This window comes from Natrix helvetica (genome assembly GCF_964273705.1).
Source record: "Natrix helvetica genome assembly, chromosome: 3".
Classification (NCBI taxonomy): Eukaryota; Metazoa; Chordata; class Lepidosauria; order Squamata; family Natricidae; genus Natrix; species Natrix helvetica.
In genome coordinates this window covers 47078942-47103575 of record NC_138549.1, presented here as the reverse complement: position 1 = coordinate 47103575, position 24634 = coordinate 47078942, and the positions used below count along the sequence as shown (strand labels likewise).

At 42.0% G+C, this 24634-nt stretch overlaps 1 protein-coding gene across 1 annotated transcript; it reads left to right on the top strand.

The window, feature by feature from the left end:
• Positions 1 to 199: 199 nt before the first annotated feature.
• On the top strand, positions 200 to 23761 carry ASB9 (ankyrin repeat and SOCS box containing 9). Its single transcript, XM_081947339.1, has 7 exons — positions 200 to 527; positions 5225 to 5304; positions 16307 to 16414; positions 17027 to 17177; positions 20308 to 20442; positions 22412 to 22603; positions 23613 to 23761. Exons 1-7 carry the CDS (start codon positions 434 to 436, stop codon positions 23735 to 23737), a joined length of 885 nt encoding a protein of 294 aa, XP_081803465.1. The 5' UTR covers positions 200 to 433; the 3' UTR covers positions 23738 to 23761.
• Positions 23762 to 24634: the final 873 nt, after the last annotated feature.

The following is a 24634-nucleotide window of genomic DNA, read 5'->3' as shown; positions in this document are numbered from 1 at the left end:
CCTCCTTTCCCCTTTTTCTGTTACAAATTCCCTGAGGGCAGACTTAGCTGAACAAGTTAAACTAGTTCTTTCTGTCTTGTTTTGTTGGCAACTGAGAAGTTACTTTCTTATAAAAACAGAAGGGAGGCGTGCTGATTGGACATGGTACTAGAAAGGATATGACATCAGCCATATTCCTCACTTTGTTCTGTGTGTCTTAAATCTTCTTGTACTTTTTTATTCAGTCAATGAAGAGGTGTTCTGGAAATGTCTACATGTTTTGGTCACTGTTGACAGTAGCTGCAGAAATCCCTTAATAAATAACTCATGGAACTTGAATCTGGCTTGTTTTTGTTTTTGGTTGGTTGGTTTGTTTGTTTTAAAAGAGGCAAGTTGGAATTTGAACTCTCATGATCTCAACTGTGAAGTGGAATAACTGTAATCCAGTATTGCAATGGATGTGGAAGAAGAAATTAACGGGTTTTGCCTATTTCGAAGTTCAGGAAGGGTCATTCATTCACGTTATCTACTTAATCCACTGATGGGTGGTAAGTAAACACTCTGTTATCTGCAGTTTCATAGCCGAAGTGAAAAAGCCAGAGAAGTTGTGAGTTGGCAGTTAGCAGAATTTAATTCTTTAGAATAAATGTCTTTTCAGCAGAGAAAATAATCATTAAAAAGGATCAAATGCAGAAAATACAGAAGAGTATGCAACAAGATTTGCTAACATAGATATATATTTTTTAAGGCTAAGGATTTAGAAATGTAAATTGCATTATCTGTTTGACTTTTGCATTGCTTTATAGCATTACCATCAAATATGAAAACGTTGACTAGTTGGCATGATAATTTGAACAATATAATTCAGGGTCCTCTTCTTGTTACTGAATGTATGATATTTGAATAATATTAGAGTTTGTGTATCTTTTATAGCTAAAGGTATTTTTTTCAGTGCAATATTGGAATTGTAGCAGCAATGACCTTAGCATTCACCACATAATGTCTCAGTGATGACTTTCTGCTTGCAAACTTTAAATATTCTTTTTACTAAAAATGGCAGCATGCAATAATTGCTATGATATGTTTGTGATTTGCAGTTTTTGTTGAATTTCTATAGAACTTCAGTGCTCTCAGCAAACATACTGATTTTCTGCAACAGAAAATAGGTTACTCTTAGTAGTTATTTCTACTTATTCAGTATTCCATTTATATCAGTAATAGGTGTTTATCAACAATAGGTGTTTATATAAATTTAAAGCTGAGTCATATAATCTTAAATGCATTTTAATTCAAAAAGTTATATATTAAACAAGTTCCCAAAATAAAGCAAAAAAATTAAAACTTGGAGAGAAAAAATCTGAATTGTGACACTTTTACAGATCTAGAAACTTGTATGGAAAATAGTTTCTTTATGTTCAGTAGTCAGAAAGGTTTAATCCACCACCACCCTTCACTCCCTGAAGATTGTAACTTCTGAGAAACATAAGAAGTTCAGAGTAGAGATATGAGATGGAGGATTTTTTTTAAAAACGAGAAACAGGGTTCCATTCTTCATTCTCAGAATTTTTCTGAGAAAAATTAGAGAAAAATATTCATATATTTCTGCTATCTTTTAATCTTTTAAATAATTTCTAAAAAATATAGGAAATTATTGGAAGAAAAAGTATGTAAAATGTGTGTATGTACACAAATCATATACCTAGTAGACAAACACAATGGTAAGCTGAATTTGTGGTATGGACACAAATAATTGCACGGGAGCAGTTTATAAGTACCATATATATGTGGTTCAACCCTTACAATATTGTCAAAATTGGTGATCTGGTAATTAATAAAATATCAGCCCTTAAAAAATATAAATTTTAAACTACATATTATTTAACTTGGGCATCTCGTAGATACCAACTGATAATTCTCACATGTTGTATGATGCTCACTGATGATGCTTTATATTTTTGGTATGAATGCCATTGAGCTAAAAGCTGTTTTATAGCACACATAAAATGAAAAGATTGGAAACCAACCAATATAATCAATTCGTAAATATAAGTACAAGAATATCCTGGAAATATTTTACATCAATATGAAATTTAGCTGCCCTCAGTGTAAAACGTCCTACAACACAATACAAAACTTCCTGCCAACGACCATCTATTGATTTTGAAGAATTATAACGTTGATATTTAGTACATTTTTGTTAATTTATTCATATAGAGAATTTCTCATGTAAGGAAATTTCAGATATATATTAGAGGACCTTCATTGACATTTGAAATATGACATTACTATCTTAACAGCAATTATTCAATTCAATGGTTCTTGCACAGTAACATTTACTCTTGACAGCAATTTTTCCCAAAGTGTCTGACAGTTATTTTTCTATCAACACTACCCTGCTGTTTCAATTGAAATGTCAGGAATTGAACAAAGACTATCTTGTAAATTGAATTTAAGTATATACATATGTTATACGTAAGAATAGTCAAATTATAAAAGTTTATACCCCTATAGAAAGTAGCTGCCTTTTAAAATTTCTTAAGACCCAGGTTCTTGCTTCTTTTTTTTACCAAAAGTAAATGCTAAAACTTATCTCTAATAAATACTTCCAGTACAGATCACACCCAAATAAATCATTTTTGTAAATTTTGCCTTGTGGCAGAAATCCTTCAAAGCAACTATTTTTTCTTACATTTTTCCTGTTATTTTAATGGTAAGTCTGTAGTTTGGATACGCTGATGGAATCAGCCCAGGGTATTATTGGGCTAAAGTGAGGATATAAAAATTAAGTGCTGACTTTGCATCTTTAACAAGAGACATGTTGTGGGGGCATGCCTGGATTTATTAACACTTAATCTTTTTGCCTATGCAAATGATAGCCGCAGAATACAAAGCTGTTTCACCAAATTCAGTGCCCTTTTTGAAAGGATATTTTGATTCATTTATTTTGACTATTGGCACAATGCCTGTTACTTTTAGCCAGGAGCAAGACTAATTTTGTAGCTGTGTTTAATTATTGAAACTTTTGAATAGTTTAACTCAGCACACACTTATTTGAAAAGCTTTCTCTGTGAAATCAACTATGCTATTAACCTTATAACTCCCCTACTTTAACTAACATAGTATATGATTCTCTTCATGTTTAGGGACTTTGTTTTCTGGAAGTTAACTATGTATAAAAGGTAAATGATGATAGCTCAGACCTAACTACTACTACCACTGACATTTAGTCTCACATTTATGCATTTAGAGCTATTATATACCCTCACTGAAGATCAGTACACTCCTGGGATGGTTGGCGTCTTCCATCAAGTGCACATCTTTGTGGGGGGGGGGGGGAGATGCACATGGAGTGGTAAGGGGACACCCATCTAGCCAACCAGATTAGCCAAATCAACCCTGGTGATAATGGAGTGACAGCATTGCAGCCAACTTGCCCTCACATGCAAATCAAGCCCTGTACTTATAGTTTATATGGCAGTTGGGAGTGATGGGAATTGAAATCCAACATATACAGTATGTGGGGCATCAAGTCATCTATCATTGTGATAACTGATATTCTTTCAACAATACTGCATTTGTGTGTGAATTACTACTATTAATAACTAATTAATAATATAATTATATGTTATAATTATTATATTACTAATATAATAATATACTAGTGATAAAATATTGACATTAGAAAGGCCACAAATCTGAAAGAAAATTGAATTGAATGGGGTCATCTTATCATTTAATTCACTTAACCAAAAGCAAGAACATTCATGAACATTTTATTCTTAAAAAATGAAGCCATACTGTCTAAATTCATGCTTAAAGTAAAAGACCATTTAAAATGTTTGAAGAAATATAAAATGGAAATATCCTTTTAATTCTTTTTCATGTAAATAAGAGGGACAACGTTTTTGCTGATCTGCATTTCTTGTTAGCCTTTGTTGCTGAATTGTGTTATCTGACACAATGTGAAAATGAAGTGTCAGATAGGAAATGCAGTTTTTCATTTTTATCATCAAACTGTGCAGAAACGTAGTTAGTACTAACTGCTAGACATTTTTTGGAAAAATTTACAATAACTTTTTGATATGTTGTATTAATACTATACTGCCATTAAATCTGTTACTTTAGAACCAAATAGTACACAGAATTTTACTGACCCATACACCAAGGAACTTAGATTCTAAATTTTGACATCAATGAAAAGAAGAAAAATGAAAGAAAGGAAAGTAGAGCTTATAAATTAACTACTGTGTTTTATGTAAAAAGTACTTAATGTTAGTTGTAGGCTGAGTTCATGTGCAGTGTAGCAACTCAGGCACTGTGTTAAGCCCTTGTAGAGGAGGCAATCTTAGAAGTAGCATTTAGATGATAGAGGAGAGATGGTGTTATTTAACTCTCTGGTGAGCAGGTTAGCCGTATAAGATAGCAAGAGAAAAATAGTGAAGTTGTTAAAGTTCTTTAGGTATCACTGTAGGAGCAAAGTCACAATTAGATATTTTGTGATATAAGTGGAAATAGAAAACATGGGTCATGGATCTAACACATTGGATGCAGAAATGGAAAAGAATCCAGAACATAAGACCCGAAGTTGTGGAATCAGAGCTATTCTTAATATAAATAAATTTGATGGGCAAATGTTTGACAAGTCCAACTCTACCTCCCTGCCCATGTTTATATATGAAATAGAGTGTGTGAATGGGGTCTACTCATTGAAATTGATATGCCCCAAATGCTGTTCACATTCAGAATTCTTGATATGATACACAGAAGCAGACTTTGAAACTCATTCCTGTCTTATATCATGTGCATAACTCCCGCATTAAGGTCATGCATGAAATCTGCTATAGTTAAGGAGTTTTACATTCTTTTACTTTTATTGGAGATAAAAAAGCTTTTTTGTAAATTGTTTTTTCCCACAGGAAGCAACCAAATAAAATGAGCAGCATAGCAAAAGGCACAGAGATAGCAGCAGTCATCTTGATGACTGGCTTTTTTATCTGTTTCACTAAGGGTGATATTTTGGTTTTTTCCCTGTGTTATATGGGACTTAAGATAAGAATAACCTGTCAGACAATAAAATATAATTGCTTTTGCTTCTTGAAGTAGTATGAAGTATTTAATCACATTGAAACCCATAGATGTGTATAATCTTAGAAAATCCCTTGGGAGCTTTATTAAGATATTATCCAAATTCAAGTATAGAGATATACTAATTAAATTATATTCTTTTTCTCTTATCTTCATACAGATTTTGTCTCTGACTGGTCTCCTTTACATGAAGCATCCCTTCATGGGAGACTACTTGCTCTAAAGAAACTGATCAATCAGGTATGGTGATAGAAAGGAAATCAATATTTGCTTATCCTGATCATTAAATCCTTTTCTGAAGACAGGCTGTACTTCACACAATAAGGATATAAGGTTGACTGTGCTTTGACTTTAAGGACTATATTGCAGAAATTTCTCTCTCTCTCTCTCTCTCTCTCTCTCTCTCTCTCTCTCTCTCCCTCTCCCTCTCTCCCTCTCTCCCTCTCTCCCTCTCTCCCTCTCTCCCCAATATTTACAGCTAATTTTCTCATTTTTATTTACACACATACATGCACATCATTAAAAACGCTAGTATATCAAAAGTGCCATTGACAATCTGAGGGCCAGAAATCTGCTGAACAGATTTTTGCTGAACAAATCCTCCTCACAAAGTAATTGCAGAGTTAAAACCACCCTTAGCTTAGAGGAGGAGACTGTTCCATAAAATGGGGGCTACTACTGAAGTCTGTTATATGATCCACACCATCCATCCATTACAGGTTGGAGGGAATGGACCCGCAACTGGTGTTCACTAAATGACTGTGTAGGTGGCACATTCACATTTAGCAAGATATTTCCAGATATCTCCCAGTGCTCTGCTGTAAAAAACCTACCCATTATAACCAGCACTTTGAATTGGACCTAGTAGGCTTTTGGTAACCAATGATATGACTTTGGAATAGGAATATAGGTAGTCCTCAGTTTATGATCAGTTGCTTAGTGGCCTTTAAAAATTACAATGGACACCCATCCCAAACGTTCTTATGACTCAGTTCTGAAGTTCTGATGGCCACCTCCCTTGTAGTCATGTAACTGCATGTCAGGTGCTCCACAACCAGCTCAATTTTGTGGCTGTTTGGTGTTCTGCAGTCATATATTTTACGGTATTTTTGTCCAAACTAGCATTTACTTCAGGTGTTTGGCAAAATGTGCCAGAGCTAACAATTTTTCACTTTATCACCACTACATTCACTTTATGTCTGCTATGTTTATGATCACCTCATTTTTAATTTGAGCTTGTTTGGCCCCAACTAAATCCTTACGGTCTTCAGACACTCATTCAGGAATTCCATGGTATCTCTGGTTCAGCTTATATGTTATTGTATAAGTGGGTACGTATTAGAGGTGGGTTTCTGCCAGCATTACTGTTGGCTCCATGTGCGTGCACAGTTGCCCATAAATAGGTCTGTGCATGCGCAGAACATTAAAAAATGGGGGGGGGGAATGCTGTGCTGACCGGGGAACCGGTTTGGAGGTGTGGCAGGCCTGGGTTGCTGCTGGTTCTGGTGACCCAGGCTGTCAAACCACTACCTGTTCGGCTGAACCGGTCCAAACCGATAGGAACAAACTTCTGGTACATATGGTCCTCAATTTATAACAATTTGTTTAATAACTGTCCAAAGTTATGGCACTGCTAAAAAAGTGACTTACAACTAGTCCTTGTGGCCACATGATGAGAATTCAGAAGCTGGCATATATTTATGATAATTTAATAATGATATAGAGGTTAGTTAAAAAATATATAATAAAAGGTCATGTTAAGATTCTATCAAGAGGTGGATCAGGCCGAAGACGTTTTGATCCAATAATCTTTTTTTTTGTCAGAAAATTTTATTAGGTTATAAAATAAGATACAAAATACAAAAGAAAATACAAAAGAAAATAGGAAAACAGTGAGAGGAAAAGGAGGAAATAGAATTGAGGAAAGGCTGGGGAAAAGAAAAAAAAAGTGTTGATTTCCTTTGTTGCAGTAAAATAAAGCATTAACATCAAACCACAATATTTTGCTTTTCCATAGTAATATAAACTAGCCTGTCAGGCATGCCTCCTTCAATATCCAAGAAAGAAAAACCTCAACTCCATGTTAATAGAGATAAAGTACTTTTACTTGAAAGCAGCTAAAAGGAAAACAAGATCTGAGCCAGAAAGACGGGAACATAAACATATCAAACATTTATCCAGTACCCTCCCCCCAATTCCCCAACCCAGTGTCCAGTCTGCAACTCCCTAAGGTGTCATGTGGGGTGCATCTTCAAACAGCCTCATCAAGTTGGTATGTGAAACAGTTGGCCTTGACCAAGTCCAAACATCAGCCACCAGCATGTGCAGAAGATGGTGAGAACAGGACTCCTCCAGTACAATATAATTCCCTTCCCAAATACCATGCCCCCCCTGTTCGTATGGCAGCCGATAGTAAGCAAGCTTGGCAAAGCAGCCGTAAGCAAGAAAGCAAAACAGAGGCTGACATTCGGCCCTCCTTCAGAAAGAGATATCATCCTTGCAGAAAAAGAGAGAGGAAAAAAACAATACAAAATAACAATCTAGTATATACATCTATCATTAAATCAAGGATTATCAGGCTAATTGGTGTAGAATTTCCGCAAAAGTCTGGGAGCTCTAACATGAGATTTGTCAACCCATTCAGCCTGGGAAGGGGGTAAATGTTTCCAGGAGACCAAATACTGAATGCGACCCCCATGTTTTCTGGAGTCCTCAAAATGTTGCTCTCTCTCAAAAAGAAGTGGGGCCGGAGGTGAAGATAGAGGTAGACGAAAGGAAGAAGTATGCTCTGGTTTCAACAGGTTCACATGAAACACAAGATAAATTCTGCTAAGGTTTTTCGGCAGGTCCAATTTCACCAATACCGGATTTATGAGTTTTACAATGGGGAAGGGACCTACATACTTTGGCCCCAACTTCTTCAACTTTTGGGTGGTTTGCAAAAACTTGGTGGACAAAAATACTCTATCCCCAACTTGGTACTCTTTCGGCATAACCCTTCCCTTATCCGCTTGTCGTTTGTGAGCCTGGTGGACCGCATCTAACGCATTGAGGATCATGGGCCAAAACTGCTGAAGTTGATCACTCCACTCAGACAAGGATAAAATTTGCGGTTTCTCTTGAGGCAGTTCAGGAATTGGCACAAAGCCCTGACCAAACACAACTTTAAAGGGGTCATGCCAGTACTGCTGTGTACAGAATTATTGTACTCCACCTCTGCATGTGGTAACAGTTCAGCCCAATTATCCTGTTGATAATTTATGAAACATCGGAGATACTGCTGCAAAATCAAGTTAGTCCGTTCACAAGCTGCATTAGTCTGAGGATGGTGGGCGGAGCTTAACCCCTGGGCAGAGCCAATCAATTTCAGGAACTCCTTCGAAAAGAGAGAGGTGAATTGGACCCCCCCATCCAAAATAATGCATTCAGGCACTCCATGTAACCTATATGCATGTAAAATAAACAATTTAGCCAACGACTTCGATGACTTGACAAAATAGTCCATTGATATCTCCTTCCATGGGGCCCCAGGACGGACAACCCTTTGGAGGAGACCTTGGGCTTCCCCGGTGGTCTTTTTGCGGCCGCACAGACGGGACAACTGGCTATATAGGACTCAATATCTTTTTCCAATAAAGGCCACTAAAATTGCCTCTTAATCAAATGCAAAGTCTTTACAAATCCAAAATGGCCTGCCATTATCGAATCGTGGGCCCATTGAAGAACAACAGGTTTCAGGTTAGCAGGAACATACAGTTTAGCTCCTACCCAAGCCACTCCTACCTTCATGGTGCATTCATCAGAATGTTCCTTGAACCAGTCATCAGATTCAAGGCCCTCTTTGAGTTTGTTCAGTAGGTCCGTAGTCATATCCAAGTCCACTGGGCCTTGACTCCTAGTAACCATTGGGTCTGCCAGATTTTTAGTTGGGATGACTGGATGAACCACGCTCAACCTAGAACTGTTGTACTGGGGAAGCCTGGACAAGGCATCAGCCATAAAATCCCCCCCCCCACAGCACAACGCACTTGTTTAGGTGACAGCTTATGCAGGGTTTTCAACACTTCTAAATTCTTATGATCAGTCCATACTTCAAAAGGGTGTTTTGCTCCCTCTAGGAAGTGTCACCAGGTCATCAAAGCCCATCTGACAGCAAAAGCTTCCTTTTCCCATATGGCCCATCTCCTTTCTGTCTCTGTAAGCTTACGTGAGGTGTAAGCACATGGTTGCAATTTACCCTCATTGTTTAAAGTAATACTGCCCCCACCATCACGTTACTGGCATCAGCTTGTACCACGAATGGCGCATCCATATTATTTATTTATTTATTTATTTATTTTATCAGACTTATTAGTCGCCCCCTCTCCCCACAGGGACTCGGGGCGACGTACACAAGCAACGGTCTACGGACTACAAAGGAGGAGGTAAAAATAAATAAATACAATAATCAGAGAAGTTAAAACCCCAATAAGAATAAAAGTTTAAAAGCTAACATTGACAATTAAAATTAACCAAGGGGTGGAACAGTTGTCGAGATTATGCCAGGCCGGCTAGCCGAAACAGGTGGGTCTTCAGTTTACTGCGGAAGGAGCAGAGATCGGTTGTTGTCCTGATGTCTGGGGGGAGGTCGTTCCAAAGGGTGGGACCCGCCACAGAGAAGGACCTACTCCTGGGCACCGCCCTCTGACAGTCTCTAGAGGATGGCACCCGGAGAAGGCCCTCTCTGTGTGAGCGAATGGGCCGCAGGGATGTATGGGGCAGGACACGATCCCGCAGATAACTAGGCCCTATGCCATGGAGCGCTTTAAAGATGGTGACTAACAACTTGAAGCGCACCCGGTAGGCCACAGGAAGCCAGTGCAGCTCGCGCAGGAGAGGTGTTATATGGGAGAACCTCGATCTCCCCATGATTACCCGCGCAGCTGCATTCTGGACCAACTGCAGTCTCCGGGTGCACCTCAAGGGGAGCCCCATGTAGAGAGCATTACAGTAGTCCAGACGAGACGTCACCAGCGCATGAGTGACTGTGCGCAGGGCCCCCCGGTCCAAAAGGGGACGCAACTGGCGCACCAGGCGAACCTGGTGGAACGTCCCCCTCGCCACGGCTGCCACATGATCTTCTATAGTCAGCCGGGCATCAAGGAGGACGCCCAAATTGCGTGCCCGTTCCACCGGGGCTAATTGTTCATCCCCGATGGCCAGCGATGGAATGTGCTGGTTGTATCGGGGAGCCGGGAGCCACAGCCACTCTGTCTTGGAGGGGTTGAGCCTGAGCCTGTTGTCACCCATCCAGACCCGCACGGCTTCCAGACAACGGGACATCCCTTCGACGGCCTCGTTGGGGTGGTTTGGGGTGGAAATGTACAGCTGGGTATCATCAGCGTACAGGTGGTATCCCACCCCAAAACCACGGATGATCTCGCCCAGCGGTTTCATATATGTGTTGAACAGGAGAGGTGAGAGGATCGACCCCTGAGGGACCCCACAAGTAAGGGGTCTCGGGGTCGACCTCTGCTCCCCTGCCAACACACATTGCGTCTGGCCAGAGAGGTAGGAGCGGAACCACCGCAATACGGTGCCTCCGATCCCCAACCCCTCCAGACGGCGCAATAGGATACCATGGTCGATGGTATCGAAAGCCGCCGAGAGATCTAATAGGACAAGGATGGAGGAACAACCCCCATCCTTTGCCCTCCAGAGATCATCCACCAACGCGACCAAGGCCGTCTCAGTACTGTGACCGGGCCGGAAGCCGGACTGGCGCGGGTCTAGATAATCATCTTCCTCCAGGTGACGCGGGAACTGTTGAGCCACCACACTCTCAACAACCTTCGCTAGAAAAGGAAGGTTGGAGACAGGACGATAATTTGCTAGCTCCTCTGGGTCCAGGGAAGGCTTCTTGAGCAGGGGTCTCACCACCGCCTCTTTCAAGGCGGTTGGTAAAAGGCCCTCACCCAACGAAGCGTTCACCAGCCCCAGTAGCCAGCCTCGTGTACCCTCCCAGGAAGCCAGTACCAACCAGGAGGGACACGGGTCCAATAAACATGTGGTGGCTCGCAGTCACCCGCGCAACCTGTCCAAATCTTCGGTGACACCAGGGTCAAACTCCTCCCAGCGTGGAATCTCAAGACTAGCCTCGGACGCCCCCTCTGGAACACTGGGGTGGGTCCACTCCCTCCGGATCCGATCAATTTTATCCTGCAGGTATTCCCCAAACTCCTCTGCCCTGCCCTGCAACGGGGGATCCCGCTGTCCCTGCGACAGCATGGAGCGGGTCACCCGAAACAGGGCGGCAGGGCGGTTCTCTGCGGACGCTATAAGGGTGGCACAATACTGACGCTTGGCCACCCTTATTGCCACAAGGTAGGTCCTTAAGTAGGCTCTTACCTGTGTTCGATCGGATTCGGAGCGGGAGGATCTCCACTTGCTCTCTAGGCGTCTCCTATGGCGTTTCATCGCCCTTAGCTCCCCATTAAACCAGGGGGCCCGGGTCGATCGTTGCCATCGGAGAGGCTGCAAAGGCGCAACCCGGTCCAAGGCACTATTCCACGCGGCCACCAGGTCCTCTGCCTGGGAGTGGGACAGGTCTGCAGGAGGTGGCCCAAGCTCCGCCTGGAACCTATCTGGTTCCATCAGACGCCTGGGGCAGAACCATCTGGGACAATCTGGTTCCGCCTCCCCGCGGCGGGGAGTAGCGCCAGGGAAGTCCAGTTGGAGAAGTGAGTGATCTGACCATGACAGGGGCGTGATGACTAAATTCCCTATACCCAGATTACTCGTCCACTGGTCGGAGACAAACACAAGATCCAGTATGTGGCCTCTTTCGTGTGTGGGGTCCCGAACTACTTGAGTCAGATCCATGGCTGTCATGGAAGCCATGAATTCCCGGGCTACCTCGGATGCCTCTCCCGTCGACGGCAGATTGAAATCCCCCATCACTAGTAGCTTGGGGGTCTCAACCGCCATCTCCGCGATCAGCTCGAGGAGTCTGGGCAGGGCCGTTGATGTATGGCGGGGAGCCAGGTATACTATCAACAGACCCAACTGTCTCCCTGGGCCCCATTTCACGCCCAGAGACTCACAACCGGATGTCTGCGACACAGTGAATTCTCTCGGAGTCAAATCTTCCCGGATGATTATCGCTACCCCACTGCCCCTACCCTGGGCCCGTGGCTGATGGAACACCCGGTAACCTGGAGGGCACATTTCACCGAGGGGCAACCCCCCCTCCGGGCCCAACCAGGTTTCCGTTATTCCTGCGAGGTCCGGCTCCCCCTCTGAGATCAAGTCCCTGATGAGGGGGGCCTTATTAACCACGGACCTCGCATTACATAACATCAGCCTAAGGCCCAGGCTCTGCCGATCCTGTCCACCTAGACTGCGGGGGTTGGTACAAGCGACCGGGCGTGTCCAACAGCCCCGGTCTCCCAACCGACTATGTGTTCTTCTGGTGTCCTCGCGCCCGCCCCTCCCTACGACCGTCGTTATCGGATTCCCCCCCATAGGAATGCTGTAACCTTTCACCTCCCCCACTCCGCTCCCCTCCATCCTGAACCCACCTGTTGACCTGGCTATATCCATACCCCCAGGTTGAGTAACCCTCCCCCCCTCCCTGGAACCCCTTAAAAATTTTAAAAAACATTTTACTAAAAAACCCCTGATCCCCCGCTTCCTCCACCTCTCTGGGTCAATAAACCCTTCATCGAGGTGTGCCCTCACCAGGGCGGGGGGGCATACCTGTGACAGGGGGGACCCTCGCAGTTGTAAAATATCAGCCCTTGAGTAGATTATGATGATGATAACTATGGCTATGGCAGGTCCAGGATGTAAATACATGTGAAAAGGCCAAGATGTAAATGGATAAATAAAAGGAGAGAGGAAGCCTACAACGCCGAACCATGATAGTCAATAGACCTCCATCGAGGCCCAGAGGCAGTTCTTAGAGTTCTTAAAGTGCTTAAATCGGAAATAGTCCTCCATCGAGGCCCAGAGGCAGTTCTTAAAGTTCTTAAAGTGCTTAAAGAGACAGTTCTTAAAGTTCTTAAAGTTCTTAAAATTCTTAAAGTGCTTAAATCGGAAATCCATGGGGTGCCAAGTGCCAAGGCCAGTTTCATGGCTTGTTGATCTTCTGGGGTCGCCCAAAGCCTCCGGCAGCCCCCCCTGGCTTGCTTCTTAAATCCCCACAGCTCCTTTCCGGCCCCTCGGCCTCCTGAATAGGCAGCTCACCGCGGTTAGAGAGATGGAAGGAAATATGGCACCCGATGTTTCAATGCCATCTCCGCCGGTGCCGCCATCATCGCCGTCGCCGGCTGGGCCCACACCGCCCCCGAACAGTTTGTTCTCCTCCTCACCGACTCGCTCCCTCATGGAAACGCTCCTCCGCTCTTCCGTTCCTCTGTTTCTCAGCTGTCTCGCCATCCTGGCAGCCATGCAAGTCACATTTCCGGTTTTTCCGCTGCCGTGGCTCAGCCTCAGCGTTCTCGCAATCCTCCATCTCCTGTCCATCTGGCTGTCTGATTTTCCCGGGTCTCAGCTATTCCCCCCGGGTCACAGTTGGTTCTCAAAGACGGCCAGGGTTACCACTGACCCCCTCACGGCCCCCAAAATGACCGGTGGGGGCCGAAAGCGCCCGCTATCCCTGCCAGGGAGCCCCATCATTACGGAGCTCTAGGAAGGTCCCTCCATTGCCCCGGAAGCTCCTCCTCCTTCAATATTAGGGTGTTTCAAAGCCGATTCCGCTGCAAAGAGTCACTTTAATTTCTCGAAAACGGCTTGATACTCCATAGTCCAGTTCAAAGGCTTGCCCGGCCTAGGTTTGGCTTCTGCCTTTGATTTTAGGAGATTTGTAATGGGCAGTGCAATGCTAGCGAACGAGGAAATAAATTGACGATAAAAATTTGCAAATCCCAGAAGACTTTGCAGTGGCTTGCGGGTGCGAGGAGGTATCCAATCAGTGACAGCTTGGACTTTTGCTGGGTCCATCTCGATGCCTTTGTGGGAGATGCAGTATCCTAGGTATAAAGTTCAGCGGCCTGGAGTTTTTTGAAGACTGAGCGCACCAAAGTCACGTGTTCATCACGTGTTTTCGTGTAAATAAGGATGTCGTCAAGGTAGACTAACATGCCCTTGTCCAGTCTGCAACTCCCTAAGGTGTCATGTGGGGTGCATCTTCAAACAGCCTCATCAAGTTGGTGTGCGAAACGGTTGGCCTTCACCAAGTCCAAACATCAGCCACCAGCATGCGCAGAAGATGGTGAGAACAAGACTCCTCCAGTACAATATAATTCCCTTCCCAAATACCTTGTCCCCCCCCTCCATTCCTATGACAGCTGATAGTAAGCAAGCATAGGAAAGCAGCCATAAGCAAGAAAGCAAACAGAGGCTGACCCTAGACATTTCTAGAATCCCGTGATGGCAAACCTATGGCATGTGTGCCACAGGTGGCACGTGGAGCCATTTGTTAGGGGCTGCGAGGCGTTGCCCTGTCAGCTGACTTCGGCCTTCTTTTGAGGCCCATTTTTGCTCATTTCTGCCCTCCCCAGCCCCCAGGAGCACTCTACAAGCCTCTTAAAAGCTCTGTATGGCCATTTTGGTGAAGAGGGCAGGGTTTTGGAAGACAAGAAATGCTGTATTCAGTGTATAAGACACACCCAGTTTTTCAGCCACTTTTAAGGTGCGTCTTAATACTCTGAAAAATACGGTAAGTTAACAGCAGCATGACTATGCACAAAAATGGAAGGACATTTTGATTCCCACCATGGACTGAAAGGCTACAAAAGCTGATGGAGTTGGCAGAAACGGCTAAATTGACCATTTTGATTAAAGAAAAGACCTTAAGTACCTTTGTTTCCACATGGAGACCGCTTCTGAAATTTGTGCTTGAGGTAGAAAAAAATGAAACTTTGATTTTGGGTTTTGCCGATTAGACCAGGGATGGCTAACCCTTTTTGGTTCCTGGGCCAAAAGTGGGGCGAGCGCAAGGGGGGGTTGGAACCTGGAAATTTGCGAATGGTGACTTCTGGTTTGTCCGGAAGCCTCAAGACTCTGGAGGTCAAAAAACGGCCCTACGGACAAACCAGAAGTCACCATTCCTGAACTTCTGGTTTGCCCCTATGACCATTTTTGCCCTCTGGAGGCTTCAGGAAAGCTCCTGAAGTCTCCGGAGAGCTTCTGGGGGGGGGATGCGAGGGGTCTGTTTTCGCCCTCCCCAAGATTCTACAAAGCCTCTGTAGCCTGGGGAGGACGAAAAAACCATGGCAAAAGCTGGGAGAGGATCACTGGGTCCCGCACATAGTATTATGGGTGTGGCATGACCATGCACCCCCCCGAAGCACGCTACAAGCCTTCTAAAGCCAGCTAAAGCTGGCCAGCTGAGTTCAGCCTTTTTTAAAGCCATTTTTCACCGTCCCCAGGCTCCAGAGACTTTATAGGAGCCTGGGGAGGACAAAAAGAGCCAAAAAAGGTTCGCCATCCTAAAGGCTATTCATGCCCTTTTTTTGAACAAAAAAACGGGCCCGTTTTTGCAAAAAATGGGCCATTTTGGGAGGTCTGCAGAATGCAAGACCTTTTTTTTCATTTGCCTCTTCAAAATCTTGGTGCATCTTATACTCTGGAAAATACGGTATATAAGATCAACATTCCGATTTTTTTCTCCAAATCTTTTTCCATTATGCCCAAGAGTTTCTGGTTTCATCTTTACCTTTATCGTTTTAAGAAATGTATTAAAATATGAATCTTACTCCTAAATTTCTTTGCTTTAACACGCGTTCACCATAAATGATAAAAATTATTTTCTTTACGTTTTCACTTCCTTTTGAACCAATATTCAAGTTATAGTATGATCATTTCAGTAGTAGAAAATTTGGGACCATGATCTGAGTCCAACAGCATCCTTCCATTAGGATTTTCATTGAGACTTGACATTTGCAAAGCCAATAGTTTCCCATATATTTCTGCCATAGTATTTAAGATATACTGTAACAGTATTGGAAAAAAGACTGCATTCAGTAGAGATAGTATTGCTTAGGAAAATTAACACATTTTAAGTTGCGGAATGAGCTTTGAGTAGTTCAAAGATATTATAGTTGCCAAATTACAATGAGCTGATGTTACTTAAAACCCAAATAATGGGTTAATCTGTTGGTGGAAACATTAGATCCAATCTTCAGCAATATGAATTAGCTTAGATTTGTAAAGAACATCTGGAATCCCTCTCTAACTATGATTTTTGTTATTGTACCAGGGAGCTAGTGTGAATTTTAGAACATCAGATTGTGTGTCTCCTCTCCATGAAGCTTGCTTAGGAGGACATGCTGCATGTGTCAGTGTCTTATTAAAACATGGGGCCAATGTAAGTACTCAAAGATCTAGAGTTATAGTGCATGCAAAAAAGAGAAATAATTTGCTGGAGACTGCCTTGGTAGCTTAACTACCAAATGTAAACTCTGCCAGTGATTTCCTTGTACATTTTTTCAACAAAGTAACCCAACTAATATTGGGGGAAAATAATCTGATTCCTAATATTATTATTCCTAATAAACCCAAATCAGAATTAATGTGCTAGAAGTGGTTTTGCTATCTGTTTGTTGCTACTAATTAACAGTATCTTCCTTTTGTGAAGAAAGGTGAACAAGGAGATTAAAATGTTATTGATAGAAATGTCCTCTCATTTGAACTATGTTGGAACAAGGTGAGAAATGTACTTTCTGCCAACGCTCAGAAACTCATTTACTATCCACACAAGCACACCCACCCACCCACGGCTGACAATGTTTAAAAGAGCCCAGATCCTATCTTGTCTTCAATCCACTTAGTGACATATATTTATTTTGTATTAAAGTGTATTTATGGAGCTACTATGATAATAAAATATCATTGCAAAACACTTTTTCTATAGCATTTTATAAATTTTTTCAACATGTTTTATAAATAAAACATTACAATACCAGGTTTTTGCCTTTAGGTAAATGCCACTACTATTGACTGGAATACACCCCTGTTCAATGCTTGTGTCAGTGGTAGCGTTGACTGCTTGAACCTGTTACTGCAACACAGAGCCAGCCCACATCCAGTTTGTGACCTGGCATCCCCCATCCATGAAGCTGCTAAAAGAGGTAAATTTGTCAGCATATGTACCTCTATACCAGGGGTATCAAACTACGTTTCATTGAGGACCGCATTAGAGTTGTCTTTCTCCCCAGGAAACCAGAACGAGCATGGCCAGGGTGGGTGTGTCCAACTCGCCTTCATTTGTATCGGGGCGCCGGTGGTGGCCCAAGCACATTCACAGTGAAAACAGGTTCCCAGGCTAATTTCCAGCTGCGATGGCCTCCTGCAACCCTCTGCCAGCAAAAATGAAAACTAGCTCCATTTTCGCTGTCAGAGGCACTGTGGGACAGTCCTTAGCTTTTTCCAGGGCAGCCCTGCGGGCCAGATCTAAACATCCCGTGGTCTGGATCCGGCCCACAGGCCTTGAGTTTGACACCCTGCTATATATCATGGTAACAAGATGGGTACAACTTTGTGAAGTGATATATTCATTGTTTCATTCCACACAAATTCTATACAAATCCACAAATGTTGTCTGTTTGTTATATGAATATTGTATAATCAAATGTTAGCTATCTGTTGTTTGTATTATAAAACAAATACCTAGGTGTGTTACAAATAATATCACGGCTGGACAATCTGTGGCCCCTCAAATAGTGCAAAGTAGCCATTCCCAGCAACCTCAACCTCAAGAGCAATGCTGAAGAACATGGAACATTGCAATTCATCTGGAAAGCCCATCACTTTCTCATCCTTCAGTTATAGCATTAGAATTTCCTCTTTGATCAGATCATTTTGACATCATTCAGGAGGGACACTCTCCTCCAGAGAGTGTCAGAGGGCGGTGCCCAGGAGTAGGGCCTTCTCTGTGGTTGGCCCTACCCTTTGGAATGACCTCCCCCCAGACATTAGGACAACAACTGACCTCCGCTCCTTCCGTATGAAATTGAAGACCCACCTGTTTCGACTAGCCGGCCTGGCATAACTCTACAGCTTCTCCACCCCTTGGTCATTTTTTAACTGTTAATTTTAGTTTTTAAATTTTTACTGTTATTGGGGTTTTAACTTTTTCTAAGCACTGTAATTTATTTATTTATTTTTACCTCCTCTATATGATACTGTTTTGATTGTTGCTTTTGTACATCGCCCCGAGTCCCTATGGGGAGAGGGGGCGACTAACAAGTTCAAATAAATAAATAAATAAATAAACATCATTTCCATTTTAATATCTCCACCTATCACAGGTTTGAAATGCTGAAAAATATCAAGCTAAAATCAGTGCTCTTGCTCTGCCTTTAACTGCTGCAAATCCCTTAGCAACAAAAATTTCTATATTTTCACTCTGCACAAAACAAAAGGGAAAAACAAACTCAGCAGCAGTCTGGCCTTTTTCAGGCTGGTTCATCCAATGTTAAAGAGAATGGGGAAAGGAGACAAAATTATTTACCTTGCCTGTTTATCTGAGCTACAGAAGAGGATTTGAAATTGCTCTGTAGCAGGCATGTCCAAACTTGGCAACTCAAGACTTGTGGACTTCAACTTCCAGAATTCCCCAGCCAGCTCTGCTGGCTGGGGAATTCTTGGAGTTGAAGTCCACAAGTCTTAAAGTTGCCAAGTTTGGACACCCCTGCTCTATAGGATCTCTGTTCTTTATTGAATTCCAAAACTTGCTGCTGAGCTGGAAATAAATATTCCCTGCTTCCTAACACTGTTGACTTAGCACTGTTGACTCCAGATGGGATCTGGATCTCTTTCAACTGGCATAAATCCTTGTCTGGAAGCCCATGCTGCTCTTCCCCCCAAATATTGGTTACAATTTCTTATCTTTGGTAAGACTATAATTAAATGTTGTTATTGCTATGCAGGTACTCCTCAACTTACGACCACAATTGAGCCCAAAATGTATGTTGCTAAGTGAGAAACCTGTTGAGTTTTGCCTCTTTTTATATCTTTTCTTGCCAAATTTGTTAAGTGAATCACTGCAGCTGTTAAATTAGTAACATGGTTGTTAAGTAAATCTGGTTTCCCCATTGACTTTGCTTGTCAGAAGGTCTCAAAAGGGGATCAGATTGACCTCAGGACACTGCAACCATCATAAATCTGAGCCACTTGTCAAATTGAGGGCTACCTGTACTGCCAAACAAGACGTGAAATTGTTTTTGGTATGTTGACAAGGATTTCTGGCTCCACAGCCTAGCTGTCTAAGTAGGCTTGAATGTAAAGCTTGTCTTAATATGTTGAAAAGTATGTTGATATAAAAACTGCCCTCACAGCCGACTTTACAATTCTTCACCAGTGAAGCTGGTCTCTGTTGCCGTCTTATCCCTCCACTGATACTTTTAAGACAATGATTGAGGGTCTCCTGGCCAGCATTTCCTTTCCTTTTTGGTGTCACCAGTTGTTGGAAAAAACAATCCCCAATTGCTGTCCTTAAAGTGCAGATGGGGCAGGTTGAAGGCTCAAACTGTCTTTTTATACAGTGTAGGTATTTTGTATTTATTTATAATGTTTTATTAACCTTGGAAATTAAAGAGATTAGGGGACAGGAGAGGAATAGGTTCTGAGAAATGCATAAAGGGAATCTGACCATCACTAGTAGATTTCTGAGATGCCTTTTCTTCATCAAAGCAAGATGTGTCTTATTGTTCAATCTGGAAATCAGGAGAATAATTCTGCCTGGATAATAGGGAAATGTGAAAGGAAGAAGCTCATGCTTCTGATACTCTATCCCGAGGCCCTGCAATCAATAGACTTTGTTCTCTCTTGGTTCTTAGCTGGAAAAGCCTCATCCCTTGACACTGATAGGATTCAATTGGAGGGCAAAACTGTTACTCTGCTAAGATGAGACTGCTGCTCAACAAAGCCTGCATTGCTACTCTGATGCTGTTGGAATTTTTGTCCTGTGGTGGTGGTCACCATTTTTGGCCAGTTGGGGAACTACACATTAACTACCATTTAGGGGCACTGTTCTCTGGTTCAGCCACTTCTGCCTAGATGGCGTGGGCTGTGAAGGACCTGAGTATGAACCCGTAACTATAATGGAAGAAAGTTGGCCAGAGAAAAAAATTGGAAAAGTTTTGAAGTTCCAGTTATTTATAAAAACCAGTGAGTCTTTGTTCACCTTTCATGTGTAAACAGCTGGGGTCTAGTTTTGGGGTTTGAATTTAAGTTTTAATTCCCTTTGATCCTTTGAAGGTCATACCAAATGTGTGGAAACTCTTCTTTCCAATGGAGCCAATATTGACCATAACATAAAGCATCTTGGAACTCCACTGTACGTTGCTTGTGAGAATCAACAGTTGAAATGTGCCAAAAAGTTACTTGAGTCAGGTAATTCATTAAAAGATGTATAATGTCAACAACATCATTTTGCATACCTGAAAATGTCTATGGGTAGAGGACAGAGGCATTAATGGGAATAGTTCTGGGAGGTCAGTAGTATTTGTAGATTGTGACTAGGACAGTACAGCACTACGACATTCCTGTGTCTGTCTTCAAGTTGTCCACGCAGATACTTTCCCTCTTAATTTAGTAATATAAGCAGTGATGTGCGGTGAGCTTTACGGCTGGTGAGGCTGGTGACATCATCAGCGTGAGCCGCGGTCCCCTTCATGTTGACTCAGGAAGGAGGGGAATGGGACCACGTCAGCCTCCCTCCTGCGCACGTCCCATTCCCCGCCTTCCTGACTCCTGAGTCAACATGAAGGGGACCGCGGCTCACGCTCCATGGTCCCCTTCATGTTGACTTAGGAAGGCGGGGAATGGGACGTGCGCAGGAGGGAGACTGAGGCTAGAGGAGCCTCCTGCACACGTCCCATTCTCCTCCTTCCTGACTCCTGAGTCAACATGAAGGGGACCATGGAGCGCACTCCGCGGGACCGCGGCTCACGCTCCGCGGTCCCCTTCATGTTGACTTAGGAAGGCGGGGAATGGGACGTGTGCAGGAGGGAGGCTGAGGCTAGAGGAGCCTCCTGCACACGTGGTCCCATTCCCCTCCTTCCTGACTCCTGAGTCAACATGAAGGGGACCATGGAGCGCTCCCATTCCCGACCACGTGTGCAGAAGGCTCCTCAGCGCCTTTTCCCTTTTCCCTTTTAAAAACAATTTTCATGATGAGAGCGGTGCGGCTCTGCCTCCCCTGCCTCCCCTGACCGCACGTCCCTGAATATAAGCCATGCTTGAGGAGAAGATGGGCCATTCTTGGATCAGACTAAAGCTTCAATTCATTCAGCCTTCTTCCATAGTCGCCAACCACAGGTACTTAGGGGAAGCTTAGGAGCTGGAAGAATGCAGCAAGAGGGAATGCATCTCTCTTACTCAGGTTTCTCAGAATACTGCTCTTTGGTATTAGAAGTAATAGTCATGTTGGCTAATATTTATTAGCTGCCTTCATTTTCATGAATATGTATAACCTTCTTTTAAAAACATTTTATTAGTGACTAATTTCCTTTGTTCCTCATATTGATTTGGGTAGAATTAACTAATTTAAAGCTACAATGAACATATGCACAATGAATTCATGGTGAGGTAGCAGATTCCTATAGAGTTATCAAGAAGCTTAACCAAATATAATTGCCAAAACACAGTGGCTTCTAGTTGTTTTGATTTCCTCAGTTTGGCTGGAAACCCCGACACAGTAAAATTCCTGCAGAGTAATTAATTTTCCCTTTGTAGATTTATTTACAAAAACCTATTTACTGCCTACTCAGTAGATTGTCTACATCAGGGATGTCATACTGGCAGCCTGTGGGCCAGATGCATCATGCGCAGGCCATGCCCACCTCAGCTCCGCAAAGGGAAAAACATCACGAAACGTCACGTGATGGCAATGTGACACCGCGAGTTTGACACCCGTTGTATAAAACATAACTTCTCAGGGCCTTTTCTTCAGCAATTGTGTCAGGGTTGAAGAATTTGGTTAGTTAATTTTTCATTGCAACTTTTTCCTGAAACCCACAGCCTTGGGGAACACATGCATTGTAAACAGAAACCAGTTTGAAATTATTTAAAAATGAATGAACTGTCAGTTTCCTGCAAAAAAAACTCACACTGCTGTGTTGCATTAAGGATACTGAGCATTCTTAATGTCCCATTTCAGATCAATACAATTGTTACATTACTTTGGCAGTAGATCTCAGGATTTATACAGTTTGAAGCTATTTCAAATTAAGAAATAATTATTTATGAGGCCTTATGCTCCTTTGACAATCTATATAACTGGAAATTATTTAGATGGGTCTGAGATAGCAAAAGAAATAAGTTACTGTTTGTTTAACAGTTCTGTCTCATTTTGTTTTAGGTGCAAGTGCAAATAGCGGAAAAGGCCTGGATTCTCCTCTCCACATAGCTGCTCAAACCTCCAATGTTGACATGGTCCATTTGCTCATTGACTTTGGAGCAAATACCAGGGCTGTTAATGCAGAAGGCAAAAAGCCAATAGAGCTGGTTCCAGCCAACAGTGCACTAATGCAGATATTTCTGCAGAGAGAAGGTGCCCATTAACCTTTGTTTCTTTCACACACAGAGTACATTATGTAAAGAACCTGACGCAAGCTTTGAATGGACATATCTGTATCATATTATTTACTCTTACCAATATGCCAGAATGTGCTCTTATCACATCCAATATTGCTAATATTTCCTCTTTCGACCACTAATGCCATAATGTGGGTGCTACCTTATAATAATGAAAGGGAATGCACATGGAGATAGATCCAATTTCTTCCTGTGAAACACAGATCAGACAGTGGGAAGAATGATTTTTTTCCAAACCTGAAATTTCAGTTTTGATATTGTTACGATCATGGTTCACATCGTAGATTTTTATAAAGACATCGAGTTCAACAGGAAAGTGCAAAAAAGAAGGAAAATTTTGTAGCTAGAATGTGTTTGTGTTCCATATGAATATTTTGCTGGATATATCTCCAGCAGGAAACTGGTTCATAATATATTTCTAGCTAGAATACTTTTATTATCAGTAAATAAGTATCCATGCATGATTGTACACATTATTATATATGGCATTTTTCAAAACTAAGACAGAAAATGACCCAAGATTTGTAAAACATTTGTTCTGCTATAGTAAATTGTTTTGACTGGTACTGTAACAGGATTGTTTAATTCCAAATTAAAGCTAAAATTATTATATGATACCTTCTGCATTCTGTAAGGTATTATATTTCTGTGACTGCTTTAAAGGTCACAAACATGAATCTCACCATCGACAGAGATTTAAAAGCTATTAGTTATCTATTTTAAACTGCTTTTTGTTACTGATTAACTTTAATCTTCAACAGTTGTCCTAGATTAGGATGAACAAACTAACAATAATTGTGTATGTTATAGTTTGGAATGTTCCACTTCTTATAGCCAGTTGAGAAGTATATGTTTTCATTAAATATTGTTATTCAGGATTACAAGGAACTAAAACTAGTTTGAATCCTTTAGAAAACAGATTTTAAGATTATTCTTGTGTGTTTTTTTGGCATTTTTTTCTTTAGGGCCATTCTCCTTGATGCAGTTATGTCGCCTGTGCATCCGGAGTTACTTGGGAGTCAAAAAGAAAAAGAGAATTAGTGAACTTATGTTACCAGATGAGCTAAAGAAGTTTCTTTTATATCTATAAAAAGTGTTATATTCCTTGCTGATACATACTGTGCAAGTTTTACTTCCTAGCAAAATTGTTTGTACAATTTACATTCCCAAATATCCGTTCAGGATTTTCAATAAGGCTAGTTTGTTTACCCCTGCATATTTTAATTGTTAGTTCCTATTTGGACATTAACTAAATTTGAGAACTAAATTAAAAAGAAGTAAAGATCTTGTAACAGAATTTCAATTCCATATATAGTAGCTGATTATCTAAGGTGTGTTATAAATGCTTCTATAGTAAATAGAAGATGCCAAGCACATACAATACTGTGTTCTGTTATTATTATTATTTTTATTGTCCAAATTTTATTGATTTTAAAAGTTTTACAGGGAAAAGGGGATTAAGAGGTTATAGAACATTTTGACAGCTACATCGTGCGGGGGGGGAGAAGCCCCCCCAGGTCTCGCAATTTTTACAAAAAAAAGATAGAGAGTTATCAACATTTACATAGATATTAGCAGTTTTAGGTTTAACACAAAATCATCAATATGTTTCAATCATTTTGGTTTTTATCACTTCCATAAAGGTGCATTGTAACATTAGCAAAGATGTTTCAAATCACTTTTGTGATCTGAGTCTTCTAGTTGTCGCATCCTCCCTCCCGTCCACTGGCAGAGCCTCAGCCCCTCCCTCCTTTGTTTCTTGTGTAACATCCCCCATGTCGCCTAAGAGAGCAGTATGTTTTTTAATGAAAGCCTCTGCTTCCGCAACTGTATTAATTCTAATTCTACTGCCCTCCCAAAAAATCAACATGCCTTCTGATAACAACCACCTATAATTTTTTTTGCTAAGAAGGAATATTTCCTTCTTTTATCTCTTACTTTCTTTGGGATCTTTTTAAGAATGGTTATTTCCTTATCCTTATATTTT